The sequence below is a fragment of the Myotis myotis genome, unplaced genomic scaffold (assembly GCF_014108235.1).
Source record: "Myotis myotis isolate mMyoMyo1 unplaced genomic scaffold, mMyoMyo1.p scaffold_m19_p_10, whole genome shotgun sequence".
NCBI lineage: Eukaryota > Metazoa > Chordata > Mammalia > Chiroptera > Vespertilionidae > Myotis > Myotis myotis.
In genome coordinates this window covers 73,318,911-73,339,245 of record NW_023416314.1, presented here as the reverse complement: position 1 = coordinate 73,339,245, position 20,335 = coordinate 73,318,911, and the positions used below count along the sequence as shown (strand labels likewise).

The 20,335-nt window shown below is 43.4% G+C and overlaps 1 protein-coding gene across 1 annotated transcript; it reads left to right on the top strand.

Moving 5' to 3' along the window:
* The first annotated feature begins 10,971 nt into the window (after positions 1–10,971).
* Positions 10,972–19,734, top strand: RAG1 (recombination activating 1). The gene is made up of 2 exons (XM_036326159.1): positions 10,972–11,069; positions 15,462–19,734. The coding sequence occupies exon 2, from the start codon at positions 15,476–15,478 to the stop codon at positions 18,605–18,607; it is 3,132 nt and encodes a 1,043-aa protein (XP_036182052.1). The 5' UTR covers positions 10,972–11,069; positions 15,462–15,475; the 3' UTR covers positions 18,608–19,734.
* The last annotated feature ends 601 nt before the right edge of the window (positions 19,735–20,335 follow it).

Below are 20,335 nucleotides of genomic sequence, written 5' to 3'. Positions count from 1 at the left end.
ATGAATAACACGAAATTGACCACTTCCTTATAACAAAGTAAATTTCTGTTCTGGGTGGTAGTTTGTATTCGACCACTTTCCTGAAGGTGATTCTGTAGGGCATACAACATATAGTAATGTTAAGTTAATAATGATCTTTGGAGATTTGACGCATGCACATTGGAAGATTTATAAAATGGTTTTCTGAGGATGGTGGTGGTGGTGTTTTCTTCTTACAGAATCTATTAAAAGTCATTTATAGTTTTTGTTTTCTGTACCAGTGAACTAGAGATACAAAGGTCAATGCCAGAAATCTATGAGCAAGAGATCATTTTAGCCATGATCAGAGGGGCAGGATTTCTGATAGGAAATCCCTTCAAACTAAATTGGAAAGAGCCAAACATCATATTCCGGAGAGGAAATAAAGTATTAGAAATTGGAACACAATTGGAAACTGGAATGATTCATCAACCTTAGTTCCCTTGCTCTTAAAATAGTTTATATTTCATTTCTTATATCAAGCATTTCCTATGTGATTGAAATGCCTCAAAGTAATGTTAAAGAATGTATAGTTTTCTATTTATATGACTATGTCTATGGTAAATGAACTCTTCCTCTAAAGTTATTTTTACTATTTTTGCTTTTGTAATGTGTCAATGAACTTTTGTGCGTGATTTTTTTCCCCTCCATTTAAAATTATCACTTTAAGATGGATTCCTTCAATGGAAATTGGTAGGTCAAAGGCTGTAGATATTTATGGCTTGTGTTACAAAGGACTTCCCAGAAAGACTGTCATTTTTGTTTTCCATCTGTTTCTCGGCATGTATTTTACTCATTCTCCCTAGAATTCTAGGATTGAGCATTATTTTAAAAAAATAAACACACACCAATAATTTAAAAAAGAAATTATAATTCACACACCACATAAAATAGTCACGTTACAGAAGGCTGAAAAACAAAAGGAAAAAGTTCTCTCCTTATATTTTTGAAACTCAGTGCTACTTTCCCGAAGCAACCACTGTGAAGGAAAAAAAAATATGACCAACTTAAAATGTAAAATGCGGGCCTTGCTATTTATATAACTACATTGAGAGTGAAGGACATGCTTCCCTGCTGGGGCTTGGGTGTTGGAGCTGCCAGGGTTCAGGAAGTCCCACTTCGGGTGTCATTTATTGTTGGTGTTCTGCCCCAGCATCACGAAGGATTCAGGAATCTGGAAAAGGGGCTGCGCGTAGATGACATATAAATCCAGAGACTAATAAAGAGTCCGGAGACGAGATATAATTTTGAAAGGCATTGGGGGTCAGAGGACCTTCAGCTAAAGGAACTGAAGACTCCCTCCTTGTCTAGGACCCTTGCTTTTATTAACACAATTTGTCCTAAGGCAAGGTGGAGATAATACACTTCAAAGGGTAAGGTTTCAAAGGGTACAGAAGCATTGTCAGTTTGGGGAATAGCCTACGGCTGTTCAGGTGTTTGGTCAGTAGGTGGCAAAACATGTAGATTAAGATGCCCTTTAACTGTCTGGCAGCCACAATCAGTTTCCTATTCAGGTTTGGGGAAGTGCCTTTAGCCGTTCCCAACAGGTGACTACATGTGTGACTCAAACCTGTTGAGTCCCCAAGTTTCAGCAACCTTTTGATGAAACTCTTGAAATTATGACATGCTGGCATTGGTCTCCGGCACTTGGGGGCCACTCCTGCACAACCCATGCATTCATCACCGTCACAGCACAACAACAGGAGCACAACCTGAAGCCACCTCTAGGAACTGCCTTGCCGTTTGCTGACAGTCCAGGGGGAAGATAGTCCTCAGCATGTTCAGTCAGGAGGGGAAGGGGGACTTTGAAGCCATAGGCTGGCCAACTTGAAAAGGCTGTTTAGAGGTCCTGCTCAGATGCTTTTGAAAAAGGGTGACATGACAGTATTTAGTCAGCAAAACACTTAAGATTTCTAAGAAGCTAAGAGCATTTACCTCAGAGAGTGGAAAAGGAGCCCTTGTGCTTGTCTAGGGAAGGAAGACATTAACCACTCCGATTACAGGAAAAAGTTCGTAACTATTGATTATGGAGGCTGTTTGCCTCCCCACCACTCCTGAGTGTCTTGCCTATTTGCTTATCTTCCAGAAATATTCCATGTTCTCCCTCCCTGCCTCCTCTCCTCCCTCATTCCCTACCCCCTCTAAATTATTTGAGAAGTTTTTATTTTTTAAAAAATTTCTGAATTACTCGAGAGTTAGGTGCAGATGTTATACATTTTCCCTAAATTCAGTATACTAAGCATAAGTGCAGTTATATAGTCTCTGAAATAACTGCAACACCATTATCACACTCAGAAATTTAACTTATACAATAAATATTAAGTTTACCAGGGTGACATTGGTTAATAAGAGTATATAAATTTCCAGGGTATAATCCTATCCTATATAATAAAAGGCTAATATGCAAATGGAACAAACGGCAGAATGACAAGTCACTGTGACATGCAATGACCACCAGGGGGCAGACGCTCAATGCAGGAACTGCCCCCTGGTAGTCAGTGCGCTCCCACAGGGGGAGCACCTCTCAGCCAGAAGCCAGGCTGAAGGCTGGTGAGTGCAGTGGCAGTGGCAGGAGCCTCTCCCACCTCCAGCAGCACTAAGTATGTCTGACTACTGGCTTAGGCCCACTCCCCATGGATATCCCCTCAGGGCTCCAGGACTGCAAAAGGGTGCAGGCTGGGCTGAGGACCCACCCACCCCCACCCCAGTGCACAAATGTCGTGCACTGGGCCTCTAGTAGTATTATAATACATCATCTGTATATTGCATTGTGTGATCATCAACCAAAGTTTAGTCTCCTGTCGCCATTTATTTGATCTCCTTTACACTTTACTAACCACCCCCTGCCTTTCTCTTCTCCTCTGATATTCCCATACCATTGTCTGTGTCAATAATTTTTGTTTGTTTGTTTTGTTCATCCATTCATTGTTTTCTGTCTTATGACCCACATGTAAGTGAAATCATATGGTTCCTGTCCTTTTCCACATGACTTATTTTGTTCAGCATGATACTCTCAAGATCTATCCACGTTGTCACAACTAACAGTATTTCATCCTTTCTATGGCTGAGTAGGATTCCATTGTATATATGTGCCACATCTTCCTTTTTTAAAAAAATATATTTTATTGATTTTTCACAGAGAGGAATAGAATTAGAAACATCGATCAGCTGCCTCTTGCACACCTCCTACTGGGGATGTGCCCGCAACCAAGGTACATGCCCTTGACCGAAATCAAACCTGGGACCTTTCAGTCCGCTGGCCGACACCCTATCCACTAAGCCAAACCGGTTAGGGCGTGCCACGTCTTCTTTACCTAATCATTCATTGAAGGACACTTGGGTTGTTTCCATGTCATGCTGCAATGAACGTAGGGGTTCTATAATAAATATTATCTAATATATATCCAAATTTAAATTCCTCCAATTGTACCCCAAATAATCTGTTAGAGCTGTTAATTTGGTTAGGTTTTCTATCCAGGATTCAGTTCAAGTTTGCAATTGCTTATAATTAATAAAAGTTAAATTTTAATTTTGAGATAATTGCAGATTCACATGCAATTATAAGAAGGGTGGTGGGTTTGATTCTGGTCAAGGGCATGTATCTGGGTTGCATGTTTCATCTCTGTCCCCAGTCAGGCCCTGTGGGGAGGCAACCAATCAACGTATCTCTCTCACATCGATGTTTTCTCTCTCTCTCCTCCCCCCCCCCATGTTAAGTTCTAGTTTTGAGAGAAAAATCAGGTTAGAGTAACAAGCTGGGTTTAACACATACTAAGATTAATATGGGTAGTTTTATGTAAGTATAGCATCTTCATTTTCCATTACACACTGGCCTTCCCTTAGTCTCCTCTGAAACTTTACATTTCTCCTGGGTTTTAGCATGTAATTTAACAGTTATGTCCTATCTTCTCCCATTCATGAATAGCAACAGCTTTAATATCATCTACCCAGTTAACCCGAAGCTGGCAAGAGCAGGTTAAATGATGTGATGCCTGTCTAACACAATACGCATGCGTTTAAAAACGTGGGAGTGTTGGTTGATTGATTATAACCTCAAATTGGACCCAAGGCCCAGGGATATTCTCCATCCCTTATGTTTCCTAGGTGTAGTAGACGGTGAGTCCAGAGTCCTGAGGAGTGAAGGCAGGGGGATGGGCCATCTCCCACCAAATGGTAGTATTTTGGAGCCCCCGTCTGCTTTCCGCATGAAGTGATATGCTCGCCTGTTGTTTTCCTCTGGGACCAGAGGAAGATGCAGACAAACAGTAGGTGAGGCCACAAGAGCTGTAAACAAAGGGGCTAAATTAAGAAAGTGCATCTGCAGTGCTTGCTCCTCTCAATCCCACCACCCACTGGGCATGTTCCTGAATTGACTTTCTGCAGCCAGCCAATCAGTGACAGGTATGGAGTGATTGGCAGTGCACACAAGTGGCAGCATTTTAGAGTTGGAAGGTTTCTTAGACATCACACGCTGACGTTTTACGAAGTCTCATTGTGGTACATGGAATATTGTAGGTAGGTATAGCACACAAGAGGATTTTAGATGGGGACACATTAACATTGGGTGCACATTAACACTGAATGGTTTTTCCAAATTTTATCAATCCTTTTGATTAGGGGAAAGGGAGAATATCTGTTTGGGGCTGGTAGATTTTTATGCTCACTAACCTTCCTACCTTAAGTAAGCAGGGCGACTTCCTTTAAAGACAAATATTAAACAAGTACAGGTACTATTTGGATAAAACACAATGCAGGTGATACAGAGCGAAATGACGGAGATACTGGCATCTTATCCCCGCCCCCTTTTGCTTCTACAAATAAACTGATCTCCCCTTTGTAAAGTTTCACTGAGAGGCTGACTTGGAATAGTCGGGCTAATTGACTAGTGGCCTCTGTTACGACCAATAGATGTCCAAGAAGAAGGAGAGGCTGCCCCAGAAGTGGTCAGAGTTTGGTGTCTGCATGGACCTTTCCAATGGCAAGGCCTGACACACACACAGAGGTCTCTGACCAGCCACCCTCCCACGGGTCACCAGAAGGCAAAGAGAAGGACAGTGCGAGGAGAAAGGACATGACGTCCATGGAAGTGTGGTCTCTGAGGCATTAAGAGGCATGGGAAACAATGAGATGGTAGTGCAGACAATCCTCCTCTATCTCTTGCCTAGTTTCCTCTATGACAGTGGTTGGCAAACTCATTAGTCAACAGAGCCAAATATCAACAGTACAACGATTGAAATTTCTTTTGAGAGCCAAATTTTTTAAACTTAAATTATATAGGTAGGTACATTGTTATTAACTTAATTAGGGTACTCCTAAGCTGGCCTTTGCTAAAAACGTCCTCAGTCTGATTGAGGTACGTTCGCTGAGGTCGACCCCTTCCAACTCTCCCATCCACACTCATCTTGTATACTTGTTTTGTCTATCTCCTTTCGTTCATCCTCTCTATATGTCCAAACAATCTCAACATACCTTTCTCAATCCTCGACACTACATCTTCTTTGACTCCACAATGTTCCCTAAAATTAACTTAATAAGCTTTACTTAAGTTTTAAGTCAACTTCGCACTGTACGTGCGCACCCACACGTGGTATTTTGTAGAAGAGCCACACTCAAGGGGCCAACGAGCTGCATGTGGCTCGCGAGCCGTGGTTTGCGGACCACTGCTCTATGACATTGATATGACTCATTTGCCACAATTAGTGAGCCGGTAGGCCTCCTGTGGCAACTTTTTAAAGGTAGATACAATAGGCTAAATAAATAATGGCCCTCAGAGATGCCAGGTTTTAATTCTTGCAAGCTCTAAATGCTATCTTCCGCGAGAAGATTTTGCACATGCGATTAAATTAAGGCTTTTGAGATGGGCTGATTATCCAAATGGGTCCTAAATGGGACCACAAGAGTCCATGTAGGAGGGAAGCAGAGGGGTGTTTGACACAGTGAGCAGAGAAGGCAGTGTGTTACTGAGGTTGGAGTAACAGAGCCACTCCAGTGGAAGGCAGGGATGCAGCTCTGGAGGCAGGGAGAAGAAGGAACGAATTCTGCCATAGAACCTTCCAAATCAAAAGGTACTAGAGGCAGCTGGACGTTTCTGTCCAGGAGTTCCCCTTTCTGAAGGAAACCGGTGTTACTAGATTCTTGTGTGTCTTTCCAGAAATAATAGATGCATATATAAGCTAAAAGGTATTTACATGCATATTTTGCTCACTTTTTATCTATGTGAGCCTGAACATTGTTCTGTACCCCACTTTCCTCCTGCTTTTTTCCTTTTTTTTCCTAACAGTAACTCTTAAAGATTATTCCATATAAATTCATAGTATCCTTGTTACAGTCCTTTTAAGAAGAGAAAGAGACCCTAGGAAATCTCTTAAAGAAGAAGATAAACTGATGAACAAAATAGATCCACAGACATAGAACCATGAACAGGCTGATGATTTACAGAGGGAAGGTGGGGGTGAGGTGTGTCTGTGGTGGGGGGGAGAGATTAACCAGGGGAACTTATATGCATATATGCTCAGCCTATGGACACAGACAATAGTGTGGCAAAGGCTTGGGAGGGGCGGGTGCAGAGAAGAGGAGGTCAATGGGAAAAACAACAAAACAAAGGGGACATCTGTAATACTTTGAATAATAAAAGTCAATTTTTAAAAAAAGGCCAAGTGAGGACGCAATGAGAAGGCAGCATCTGCAAGTCAAGGAAAAGGACTCATTGGAGACCAACCCTGGATCTTGAACTGCAGGAAAATAAATTTCTGTTGTTTCTGGGGTTAGCTGTGGGGCCTATGACTGCCTAAGCTTTGGGGGCTGTTTCTTAATCAAAATGGATTATGGGGGATTTCTAAGAGGTAGGAAATAGTGGAGGGGTAGGGAGGGAAGATAGAAGTTGGGATAAGGGGAGGAGAGAAGAAAACCAAACGTATGATTCCTTCCAAGCCAGTTCACAGATTCAGTTAATTTTGGAGACTTTTTCCGATAGCTCAGTGATATAGACCTTTTTGCCCACATGATGGCACTAGCTGTTTAGAAAACAGCCTCGCTAACCTCAGAAAGTCCGCTGCGGCACTCCCGAATTTGTGGGGAATGAGCTGCAGCTGACGTCTAGGGCAATTAATAATGCATTAGGAGATTTACTAACAGGGATAATCAACGTGGAGTTAATTAGAAAGCAATTGCAAGACTGGGGTAGCGAGGTTGAAATGAGCGTGTGGGGATGCTGGCTCTCACCATCAGGACCAGGGCAAGTTTGGGGATCACAGAAGGCGCTAATCTAGCAATGAGCTGTTCTGGTTCTGCTGCATTGCCAGCTCCAGCTCCTTCCCTGGCTGAAGAAACAAACAAGGTGGCATGGAGAGAGGGATGGTCCTGGGACCCAGAAGGCCGGGTTCGTAATGCTCTTTCTGCAACCAGCTCCCTCCCGTGACAATGAACAGGGCGCTTTGTCCTCTGGGGAGACTGTTTCTCACCTATAAAATGCTTCCATTGGGTCAGAGAACCTCTAAGCCAGTGGTTCTCAACCTTCTGACCCTTTAAATACAGTTCCTCATGGTGTGACCCAACCATAACATTATTTTCGTTGCTACTTCATAACTGTAATGTTGCTACTGTTATGAATCGTAATGTAAATATCTGATATGCAGGATGGTCTTAGGCGACTCCTGTGAAAGGGTCATTCGACTGCCAAAGGGTCGCGACCCACAGGTTGAGAACCGCTGCAAGCCCTAGCATTCAATTTGATGTTAGAAGACAAGAGTTTTGCTAGCTGGGCATATATAGATACATGCTTATATTTGTAATCATAATGCCAGTAAGCAGCATCTGCTGGATGATGATAAGAGCACAAAATGCTGTGTTCACACACTCAGACCACAGCAGCGGGAGTAGATCTTGATTGATATCAGCAACCAGAGCTGGTGGTCTGGGAAGAAATTGAATTTGAAAAGGTCTCTTAGAAGGGCCTACAGGGAGCCAAGGGGAGTGTGTGTGGGCAGCTTGCTAAGGAGGGACTGGGGTCTGGATGGAGAGGTGGGTGCCAGGCGGAACAGTGGGGTGTAGGTGCCCAGTGGGAGCCTGGTCTGTGTAGGGCCTGCTGGCACTACTAGGATTAACCACAGCTAATCACTCAGCGGGCGGGCTGCGCTGGAGGCTGGAATCTGGCATTGAGTCCTTCAAACTCTAGTTTGCCCTTTTCCACTTGCTAAATTGGCCGAGATCTGTCAACAGTGTTCTTATTTTTAATTTGCTTGGAACAACGTAGAATCTCAGGTAGCTCTGACTTTGCTGTTTCATGATGGAAGTCAAAGTTTGCTTCAGGTGGAATTTGTTGTGTGGAAAAGATTCGAAACAAGAACAGGTGGGTGGCATTTTAGTGGCCAGGCAAAGGGAGAAGGGCCCCTCACTCGAGTTGTTTTCCTTGGTGATCCAGTGGAGGACCCATTTCACAGCTGAGGATAGGTGATACAACAGGGTTTCAACATGAATTGGAGAAAGAGCCCCCGGGTGTAATGGAGAAGAACAAGAAAATATTGGAAATCCTGCCCTTGAAGAATCTGACATATACAAATCCAGACTTTTATGAAACAAAACAATGAGAAGAGTTTCTTTTCTTAGGCACTCAACATTTTTGTCTTCTTTTAAATTCATTATCAACACTTGTGTTTATTTATGAATCTTGTGTTTTTTCTATTTATAAAAGCAGTACATGACTGATAAACATGAAACAATATAAAAATCAATGGTTAAATATGATAAAAAAAAAAAAAGAGAGAGAATGCTCTCCCATTATCTGGTCTGACCCTCATGCCCCGTGCCCCATGGACTGAATAATGTTCTTTGATGGGTCTCTTTGAACACTGACTTCCCCAAGAAAAATTGAAAAAGATCTCCTTTATGAATTTTTGAGCTCAGAACATTTTTTAGTTCTGGTTTGGAGCTAAATGGTGACCAGCTGACACAATTTGCCTTGGACTTTCAGGGCTAAATCCAGGAAGGTCCTGGGCACATTGGGTCGGCTGGTCACCCTGGTGTCACTAAAGTTCTAAGGCAATCTATGGACTAATCCTGATCCTTGGAAGCTGGCACCTGCTACTTTTCCCCAATTATTTAAGATTTTATTTTCCCTGTTTCCTTTGAAATAAAGCTAGAAAATCTGGCCCTTTCCTTCTCTTTCTGTGAGTTCAGTGGAGATGGAGGGTTCTGGAGCATGGAGGATGGACAGGAAGGGCATCTTCTCTCATGTCAGCCACCTGTGACTCCGCTGTACTTGACCCCATTGTTCAAAAAGGACATCAAGGCACATCCTGGAGGCCCTGCTTCCTGCTGACTTGAACATGTGCACTGTCAGTCAGGAAATGCTCTGTTCCCACCTGCCCAGCCTCACAATGTCACGTGAACCTCAGGTGAAGGTTCCATCCCCTTGGGCATAAAATCACCAAAGCTCCTAGAGGTCACAGGCCAGTTCCCCTCCCTCTCAATATTATTGCCATGGCTTCTGCCCTGTCTTGAGTTTATTTACTGAGCAGAAACTGTGTCCCCAGGACTGTTGTGTGGCTGGATAGGCCCAAGTGCAAACTAGTGGGGATATAAGAGGAGCATCTAATAAGGGCTAAAGAGCATGAAGAGATCCTTGCATCTGCCTCTTCAACAGTTCCTGCTGAGGACCCAGTGAGAGCAAGGCCATCCCTCACATCTTAGCTGAACACAGTGGTACTTTGGGGATAAAGCTGGTCTGAGAATTATAAAGGGGATTTGAGATACAGGTTGCACTAGGTATACTGATGTTCACTTTTCAGTCATCCTCACACCATTGCTACAAGTGGCCTTCAATATTCTCCATTTACAATAGAGTGGAGTGCTGAAGAACACAGACTTTTTGCCAAGCTGGTGTTGCCCAGTGGTTGGGTTTCGACCTATGCACCAAGAGGTCGTAGGTTCAGTTCCCATCAGGGCACATGCCCAGGTTGCGGGCTCGATCCCCAGTGGGGAGGCATGCAAGAGGCAGCTGATAGATGGTTCTCACTCATCATGGATGTTTCTCTCTCTCTCTCCTTCTCTCTAAAATCAATAAAAATATATTAAAAGAAAAAGAACACAGGCTTTGGAAGCCTACCCCACCTTCACTATGTAGTGGCTATGTGACCACCGGCATGCTGTTCATTGTTCTAAACTTCTGTTGCTTCTCTTTAGAGATAAGCACATCAAATGTGTAGGATTGTTGTGGCAAATGATATTAAAGCACGTAGAAGCAATAAGCACTCACTTATTGCTCTCAATAATTAGGAGCTAATGTTATCAATCTTAGGTTAGATGAAGAAATTGTGACATCAAAGTCTGTTGACTTCAAACTCTATTAGTGTTTAAAGTTAGTGTTGCTACAAGGAGTCCAACATCCCTGGACTGAGAATTGACCAGGTAGGAGCAATTCTGGGATGGTTTGAAGACCATTTCAAAATCATAATAAAAATTATTGTATAGTTAATATTTGATGGATATCTACCAAGGTCAGACACTGTTCTAAGCACTTCACTATTAACTCTCCCTATATAACCTCACTGACTCTTTGAAGTATATACTCTTAGTATTTCCATCTTGCAGATGTGGAAACAGAGGCACAGAGCTATAGAATCTTGGCAGAAGCCAGAGCTTATATTGACAAGATCATCTCCAGCCAAACAGGGGAGTGAACTGACAGCCACCCCCCCCTCCTGCTCCCTTCCCCCCATCCCCCCCCTCCCCCCCCGCTCTCCAACCCCCCCCCCCTCCGCCACCAATGCAGGGTTCTACACTCAGTCCCCCAACAAAACTTCCTGAAGAGCCAGGTGCCAGCTGGAGCTGGGGGCTCCTGGGCTGTGATTGGCTGCCATTATTGTGGTTAGCCCTCCGTGGTGGGGGAGGCTGGGAAGGGCAGTGGAAGCTGATAAATAATGCAGCAGTCTGTTCTGAGGGACAAGAGAGCCAGGAGGGAGAGGAGAACACACTTGGCTTTCTTGTTGGTATCCAATAATATCCACCGAACTACAGACATCCCAACACTTTGCCCAGGCAGCCTGCTGAGCAAGGTAATACTCAGACTTTTCCTGCCTCGAGTTACATATTTATTTACATTTTTATGTTTCTAATCAGAAATACTTGGGCTTTTTTTTTTTCCTTGCAGGGGATGAAGGGAGGGAGGGAGAGAGGGATGCTGACATCAATTGGATTTGGCTCTCCAGTGTATGACAATAGAAAAGAACAAGATACCAAGTTTAGGAAGACACAGTAGATTCATAGAGAAGATGCAGACTATCTGAGCGACTATAAATGAGTGTTGCAGGCAGAGGAAGGGTTTAAGGGATGCTTCTTGAATGAACGAGTCAACAAAGCAGCAGAAGGAAAGGTGTGAGTCTCTGGGGGGAAAATGCTGTGCTAGTCCAGGCAGGAAGGATGATCAGGAGCAAACAAATTGCAGGGTGGGAGGAAATGTGTACTTTCCCAGCTGTTGCCAAGTATTGCCGGGAAGTGTTTGAATCAGATTGGACTAAGGAGGAGACGAGTATTTTTCAAAGGGTGACCTGTGGGCCACTCACAGCAGGATCACTAGGATGTGTGTTAAACAATACAATTTCTGGACTCCATCCCTTATAAATGGAATCAGACTCTCTGGGAGCTGATGATCTGCATTACTGTGTGTGTGTGTGTGTGTGTGTGTGTGTTTCTTTTTTAAACACAAGCTCCCTAAGGATTGTGATACCTAATAATTTTGAGACCACTGTAGAAACCCTGCTTTGACGTTATGGCCTTGAGCCAGGATTCCTGACCAGGGCTTGTAACAATACACTTCTCTTTCTGAAGTGGTTCAAGCAATGCGTTGCCTGGAGGAAACTTGGGGTTAATTTGTTGCTGCCTGAGACTTAGAAAAAGGCTTTTGATGCTGCCAACTTTTGGCTGATGGTGCCGGGCAAGTTGTAGACAATAGTATGTGTGGAGTGAATGCATGAATGAGTGGAACAGATGCCACAATGAGGGGTCATATATTAGTCACTTAGAAATTGTGTGTAGACCAAGTTGAATATGTTAAGAGGGGAAACTGAGGACCAAGTACTAGGATGTACGTGTGTAGGGTGGAAAGCTGCTGCTGCTGCGGTGGCCCAACCTCCTGAAGGAAGTAATGATAGTGGTCACCACCAGTGACAGCTCTGCCCCGTCCAAGCCACACCAGACTGGTGTGTACAGATGTCTCTGTGCCTTTTTAGAATCTGAGGCTGGTCTACTGCAGAGACCTTTTGTTAGAAGCGAGGAGATCAAACATTTGCAAGATTCCCGAGCATGAAAAAAATATGATGACAAGAGAACTCTTTTCTATCTTCATGCTGTCTACCGGTTTATATTTTAGTCCCCTCTCTACATGCTTCCCAGAAAAGAAAGATAAACTAAGGATGGTGGTCAGATTTGAGATTTAGCCAGGTTTGAAACTTTCCTGCGGGCAAATTTAGAAAGAAATATGAAAAAGTGACTGTGGATATACATGTAAATCTAGTCTTTAAAACATTTCCCCCTAAATTGAATTGATGACAAAAATTTTAAAAATAATGTTCGTTGTGAAAAATCCAAATGATATAAGAATGAATAAAATAGAAAATGAAGAGACCTTCTTACCAGCACCAATTCTATTTTCTAAGGAGTGGACAAGGTTAAGACTTTAGTGCATGTCCTTCAGAATCTCTGTATTTTCAGGTACACTCAAACATGGACAAATTTGCATAAAGGAGCTATATGCTATTGCTATATGCTATTGTTGCTCTGTTCTCTGCTTTGTCATGTGGGCATCTTGCTGTAATGTTGATGCATATCAAAATTGCACGTATACATCAATACATATAGAAATGTTAAATTTCTGTCTTGTATTCCATTCTATACTGGACCGTAGTTTAATAATGATCTATTGGTGATTATTTGTGCTGTTTCCTATTTTTAAAGTAACAACTTTTAAAAACAAATCTTTCTTTCTATCTCCACGTATGTGGGAATAACCTATGGAATGTTTATTTCCACAAGAATAACATGTGGGAATGTTTCTATAGCATAACTTTCTAAAAGCAGATATATTGCACCAAAGACAATACGTATTTAAGCTTTTTATAGGCATTGCTAAGTTTTCCGCTGGAGATATTGCACCAATGTACGTGCCTCCCTAAAATGTATGAAGATGTTTTCATTTCCCCATGCCTTAATTAAAGCTGAGTAATATCAATATTTTTAATCTTTGCTAATTATATAGATAAAAATATCTCATTAGCTCTTAAAAGTTCTATCTTCTTTTAAAAGTAATACATGGTAATTTTAGGAAAAGTAAAAAATCATAGGTGAGGATAAAAAAAAACCCCAAAATATCTATAGCTTCCACAGATCACTACTATTAGCATTTTGATGAATATTTCCTAAAAACAAGAATAACAGCTCCCCCCTCCCCACCTTCTTGCTTCTAGTTTGAAAAAACTTTTAGAAGTTGAGTTGAAAAACAATCTAATAAATACATTTGCTTTGGACCTCAAGCACTGATAACTGCTTGTTGATGGCACTCTTTCTATGATGGTATTTAGATAAACGTATTTTGGTAGACTCTGGTATATCATTACAGGCCAGTGGGAGTCAGCAGAGCAGCAGGGAGGGAGGGAAGATAGAGATACAGAGACCCTTCCAACATGCCTGGTGCTTGACTAACTCAACTGTAATTAGCTCCAGAGAGGGTCATTATTATCTTGGAATTCCAGACAACGAGTGCATTCAACAAAGACTTGGAAGGGAAAGGCTAAAGGAATGAAAAGACATGTGGGAATGTGGTCAAACCAACAGGACAGGGTGACCTGACTCAGGATAGAATTTAGGAACATCAATGAAGCATAAACCAATTTGAGGTATTTGTTGGGTTGCTGCTGAAATATTTTTGAGGTTAACGAGACTTGGAAATAGTTTGGAATTTGTTTAGTTCTCACACAATTCTGCATATGGAACAATTTAACAGGATTTTCCCTTTAACCAAGTCTTGGAAATTGGCGTTTAGCTTTTATGAAAAAATCAATCTCTGACGCATAATGCTTGCAAGATGAGATGAACTTCCATAGTTTAAAGGATGACCTAAAAAGAAACTTTGTTGGCTGCAGTCAGGATTAACCCTTGTGCTCCCCTCTCCCGTGCCACCCGTGGCCAAAGTGTGTTCACCTGAGGAGTAGCTTCCATGACCACATCACTTTGGTTAGTTAATTAATTGAGCGGGAGAAGTGTTGCCTGATATAATTGATGGGTCAAGAGTATTCATCCAGGCAAATCTGGGAGAGAAAGATGGTGGTTTGAAAATATGATTGCTGTTTTTCCAATTAGCGGTACTAAAGAATTTTGCAAGTATTGGGCTGATTGGGTCTAGAAAGGATCCAAATAGCATTTTCATACTTTTTTCCTACAGCACTATTGATGTCTGCACCACAACCCAGATTTGTAGGCTTTCCTGGCATATGAAATGGCCAATGTTTTTTGTTTTTATTACCAGAAGATAAATATTACTCCTACCTCTTGCTACAAGCTATAGAGCTAATGACCATTGCCCGGTAATGACTTTCAGGATGGCAGCCCAATAAACACCTCAAAGTTGCTTATGGTTATATCTGAAATGACTTGAATTTTTCATCTTAAAAGTCCTGTGGAATCTTGGTATGTTCCCACTGTGGTTTATTGCAGGTTTGGAGAATAATGTGGTTTTTGGTTCGAATATAGACACAGCCTTATAATTTGCAGCAGTGTTCACTAATTAAAACTGTAAGCAAAATTACTATCCATGATTCTTCTTATTAGTTTGCATTCATAAACCTCAAAATTCACTTCATCCTTCAAGTAGTGAGTAATTACTTTCTTTGGGTTAGTAGCTTTATCATCCCTTTATGACCCATTTGGAAGAAATAAACTACCAACCTCTTGGGAGTCTGCTTTAAAAAGCTGGAAATATATTGTCCAGCAAGTGCAATGAGGCTAATGCAATGTGAAAAATATGACTTTTCTCTGGTTTTAGTAGCCAGTTTTTCCTTGCATGTATTCAGCAAATAACTATTGAGCACTAAGGTGTACTAGGAAACTTGGGGAGACAGAGATGAATCATTCAAAGATTCTGTCCTCAAGGAACCTACGATTTGGGTGGGAAGCAAATAAGATGGTACATGTGTATATATGATGAACCATGGGTGGCGTGTGCACTTCGGTACACGGTATGGAGACCAGAAGCAGTGTCAGAACAGGGGAGGACTCTGTGCTCTGCTGTATGATCAGCATCTAAAGTAGGATATTAAAGTAGGAGGCTTAATAAGTCACTTTTTGGACAAATTAATGAGTGAATATTTGAATGTATTAATTTGTATGCCTGCCGAGATACCTCCATGGGATATGGACATTTTTTTCCTAATATGACTTGTTTTCATTGTTCCCAGGCACCTCAGCCAGCATGGCTGTCTCTTTGCCACCAACTCTGGGACTCAGTTCGGCCCCAGATGAAATCCAGCACCCACATATTAAATTTTCTGAATGGAAATTTAAGCTGTTCAGGGTGAGATCCTTAGAAAAGGCACCCGAAGAAGCTCACACGGAAAAGAAAGAGTCCTCTGAGGGGAAACTCCCTCTAGAGCAGTCTCCTGCAGTCCTGGACAAGGCTGGTGGTGAGAAGCCGGCCTTGACGCAACCAGCATTGAAGCCTCACCCTAAGTTTTTGAGGAAATTCCGTGACGATGGGAAGGCAAGAGACAAAGCCATCCACCAAGCCAACCTTCGGCATCTCTGCCGCATCTGTGGGAATTCTTTTAAGAGTGGTGAACATAGTAGGAGATATCCAGTCCACGGGCCCGTGGATGGTAAAACCCAAGTCCTTTTACGAAAGAAGGAAAAGAGAGCCACTTCCTGGCCAGACCTCATTGCCAAGGTTTTCCGGATCGATGTGAAGGCAGATGTTGACTCCATCCACCCCACTGAGTTCTGCCATAACTGCTGGAGCGTCATGCACAGGAAGTTCAGCAGCGCCCCATGCGAGGTCTACTTCCCGAGAAATGCAACCATGGAGTGGCACCCCCACACACCATCCTGTGACATCTGCCACACTCCCCGTCGGGGACTCAAGAGGAAAGGTCGTGAGCCAAACGCGCAGCTCAGCAAAAAACTCAAAACCGTGCTTGACCGAGCAAGACAAGCACGTCAGCGCAAGAAGAGAGCCCAGGCAAGGACCAGTAGCAAGGAAGTGATGAAGCAGATCGCCAACTGCAGTAAGATACATCTTAGTACCAAGCTCCTTGCAGTGGACTTCCCGGCCCACTTTGTGAAATCTATCTCCTGCCAGATTTGTGAACACATTCTGGCCGACCCCGTGGAGACCAACTGTAAGCACGTATTTTGCAGGATCTGCATTCTCAGATGCCTCAAAGTCATGGGCAGCTATTGCCCCTCTTGCAGATATCCCTGCTTCCCAACTGACCTGGAGAGTCCAGTGAAGTCCTTTCTGAGCATCTTGAATTCCCTGATGGTGAAATGTCCAGCGCAAGAGTGCAATGAGGAGGTCAGCTTGGAAAAATATAATCACCATGTAGCAAGCCACAAGGACTCCAAAGAGACTTTTGTGCATATTAATAAAGGAGGCCGGCCCCGCCAGCATCTCCTGTCCCTGACCCGGAGGGCTCAGAAGCACCGTCTCAGGGAGCTCAAGCTACAAGTCAAGGCCTTTGCTGACAAAGAAGAAGGTGGAGATGTCAAGTCCGTGTGCCTGACCTTGTTCCTGCTGGCGCTGAGGGCGAGAAATGAGCACAGACAAGCCGATGAGCTGGAGGCCATCATGCAGGGACGTGGCTCTGGCCTGCAGCCAGCTGTTTGCTTGGCCATCCGCATCAACACCTTCCTCAGCTGTAGTCAGTACCACAAGATGTACAGGACAGTGAAAGCCATCACGGGGAGGCAGATTTTTCAGCCTTTGCACGCCCTTCGCAGCGCTGAGAAGGTCCTTCTGCCGGGCTACCACCCCTTTGAGTGGCAGCCACCTCTGAAGAACGTGTCTTCCAGCACCGACGTGGGCATTATTGATGGGCTGTCTGGACTGTCCTCCTCTGTGGATGATTACCCCGTGGACACCATTGCAAAGCGGTTTCGCTATGATTCAGCGTTGGTGTCTGCTCTGATGGACATGGAAGAAGACATCTTGGAAGGCATGAAAGCCCAAGACCTCGATGACTACCTGAATGGCCCCTTCACCGTGGTGGTGAAGGAGTCTTGTGATGGAATGGGAGATGTGAGCGAGAAGCATGGGAGTGGGCCAGCGGTCCCCGAAAAGGCGGTTCGGTTCTCCTTCACAGTCATGAAGATTACCGTAGCCCATGGCTCACAGGATGTGAAGGTGTTTGAGGAAGCCAAGCCTAACTCTGAACTGTGTTGCAAGCCCTTGTGCCTTATGCTGGCAGATGAGTCCGACCACGAGACCCTGACGGCCATCCTGAGCCCTCTCATTGCCGAGAGGGAGGCCATGAAGAGCAGTGAATTAATGCTGGAGATGGGAGGCATCCTCCGGACTTTCAAGTTCATCTTCAGGGGCACCGGATATGATGAGAAACTCGTCCGCGAAGTGGAAGGCCTGGAGGCTTCTGGCTCCGTTTACATCTGCACCCTTTGTGATGCCACCCGCCTGGAGGCTTCTCAAAACCTTGTCTTCCACTCCATAACCAGAAGCCATGCCGAAAACCTGGAGCGCTATGAGGTCTGGCGATCCAACCCCTACCACGAGTCTGTGGAAGAACTCCGGGATCGGGTGAAAGGGGTCTCGGCCAAGCCCTTCATCGAGACAGTCCCTTCCATAGATGCGCTCCACTGTGACATTGGCAATGCGGCCGAGTTCTACAAGATCTTCCAGCTAGAGATCGGGGAGGTGTATAGGAATCCCAACGCCTCCAAGGAGGAGAGGAAAAGGTGGCAGGCCACGCTGGACAAGCATCTCCGGAAGAAGATGAACCTCAAACCCATCATGAGGATGAATGGCAACTTTGCCAGGAAGCTCATGACCAAAGAGACTGTGGAGGCCGTTTGTGAGTTAATCCCCTCCGAGGAGAGACACGAAGCTCTGAGGGAGCTGATGGACCTTTATCTGAAGATGAAACCCGTGTGGCGATCGTCATGCCCGGCTAAAGAGTGCCCCGAATCCCTCTGCCAGTATAGTTTCAACTCCCAGCGTTTTGCTGAGCTCCTCTCGACCAAGTTCAAGTATAGATACGAGGGCAAGATAACCAATTATTTTCACAAAACCCTGGCACACGTCCCTGAAATTATTGAGAGGGATGGCTCCATCGGGGCCTGGGCAAGTGAGGGCAATGAGTCTGGCAACAAACTGTTCAGGCGCTTCCGGAAAATGAATGCCAGGCAGTCGAAGTGCTACGAAATGGAAGATGTCTTGAAACATCACTGGCTGTATACCTCCAAATACCTCCAGAAGTTTATGAATGCTCATAATGCCTTAAAAAACTCTGGGTTTACCATAAACTCGCAGGCAAGTTTAGAGGACCCATTAGGCCTAGAGGACTCTCTGGAAACTCAAGATTCAATGGAATTTTAAGCAGGGCAGCCGCGTATGAGTTGGTTTTGCAAATGAGTTTTCCTTTGGGTTGCGCTGAGGTCTTCTCCTAGCACCCTTCGGTCTCGTGTGCGGGGCTTTACCACTCAAGAGGTGGTAGGTTGGAGAGGCCACCGGGGCTGAAACCATGTCAGGAATGGTGGCTGATGAGCCGATTGCTTGTGCTGTTTAGGGAGTTCAGAGAAGCAACAGGAGAAATCAGTTATTTGAAAAGCTCAATAGCTCAGAACAGAAGTAACTGCAGGGGACCAGAGATTAACAAGATATGTGTGTGTCTGTATGCATGAGTGACGTGAAAATCAAAGCCAAGGTTGTCAAAGAAGAATGACCAGAGCAGCCAGGGAAGTAATTTGTCTTGTGGTTTCCATTTCACCCCTCATTTATTATAGTTTGTATTGAGATACAAGTGTTTTCTATATCAATTTTGTAGAATTCTTTATTTTGTAATGTTCACATATCCTGGCTTATTTTACAGGATATGAAAGAGCTTTTCAGATTTCTCTAATAATAATAATAACAATATCTTACATTTGTATGGAACAATGACCCTTTCAAAGGATATTTAATGTGTTTTCTCATTTGGGATATACAGAAATACCTTATATCCAGAAAAATGTTTGGAAAATTAAACTTTTCCTAGGTTTAAATGATGCCTCTATTGGAACCTTAAAAGGTTAGGATGTCATCTACTGCCAAGCATTTTTAAATAATGAAGTGTAAAGAATACAGCTGTTAGCTACAGTTAGTTATTGAATCTTTTGGTAATACATGCCTACTTAGCTATCAGGAACCAGGTGTGATTTTTATTTTTACTTTTTAATTTTGATTAATTTAGTCTCCAAATGTTTTGTTCTATAATCTCAGAGCCACAGAGGCTTCTAAAACCTGGGTTTGCTCTCTGTGTAAAAACAGATTTAATAACTTGGTGTACATACCTGCCATATTTTCTATATATGATACCTGGGTCAATTTTACGAAATCCAGGTTTCCCGGGATCTTTCTCTCTACAATATATTACTCTTTCTTTTTTTTAAAAAAATTAATTTTAGTGAACTTCTGTATATTTTTAAAAAAATATTTTTATTGATTTCAGAGAGGAAGGGAGAGGGAGAGAGAGATAGAAACATCAATAATGAGAGAGAATCATTGATTGGCTGCCTCCTGCACGCTCCCTACTGGGATCGAACCTGCAACTTGGGCATGTGTCTCCAGGCCGACGCTCTATCCACTGAGCCAAACCAGCTAGGGCATGTGTTACTCTTTCTATCATGATAAGCGTACTGAGATTTTTGTAGCTGGATACCTTCGGACTTCTCCTACTTGCTAAGTTTAGGTACAGCCTCCACAGTACAGTGGAAGAGTTAACATTTGGAGGGTGTTTTTATTTTATGGCACTTTTGGAATATTTTTACATTTATTTTGCCTGATTTTTCTGTGGGGTAGACATAGACATTGCTATTATCCCTATTTGATGGAGGGTTAAATGATTTGCCCAAAGTCATAAGGGTAATAGATACCTGACCTGGAATTTGAACTCAGGCCTTTTGTCTCCAAATGCCATGTTCTTTCTACCACAACAATTCACTATTTTTTTTTTTATAAGGCAGGATCGGACTTGCTTAGGACCCACCATTAATCCCTACAGTTCATAATTCTGGGATTATGTTTCTTGGAGGCAGGGATGGGGGTGGTTTAAGCTATTGGTGTGCT

Bases quoted from the DNA above. Each gene is read 5' to 3' on its own strand.
- RAG1 (XM_036326159.1), top strand. From the start codon at position 15,476: ATGGCTGTCTCTTTGCCACCAACTCTGGGACTCAGTTCGGCCCCAGAT.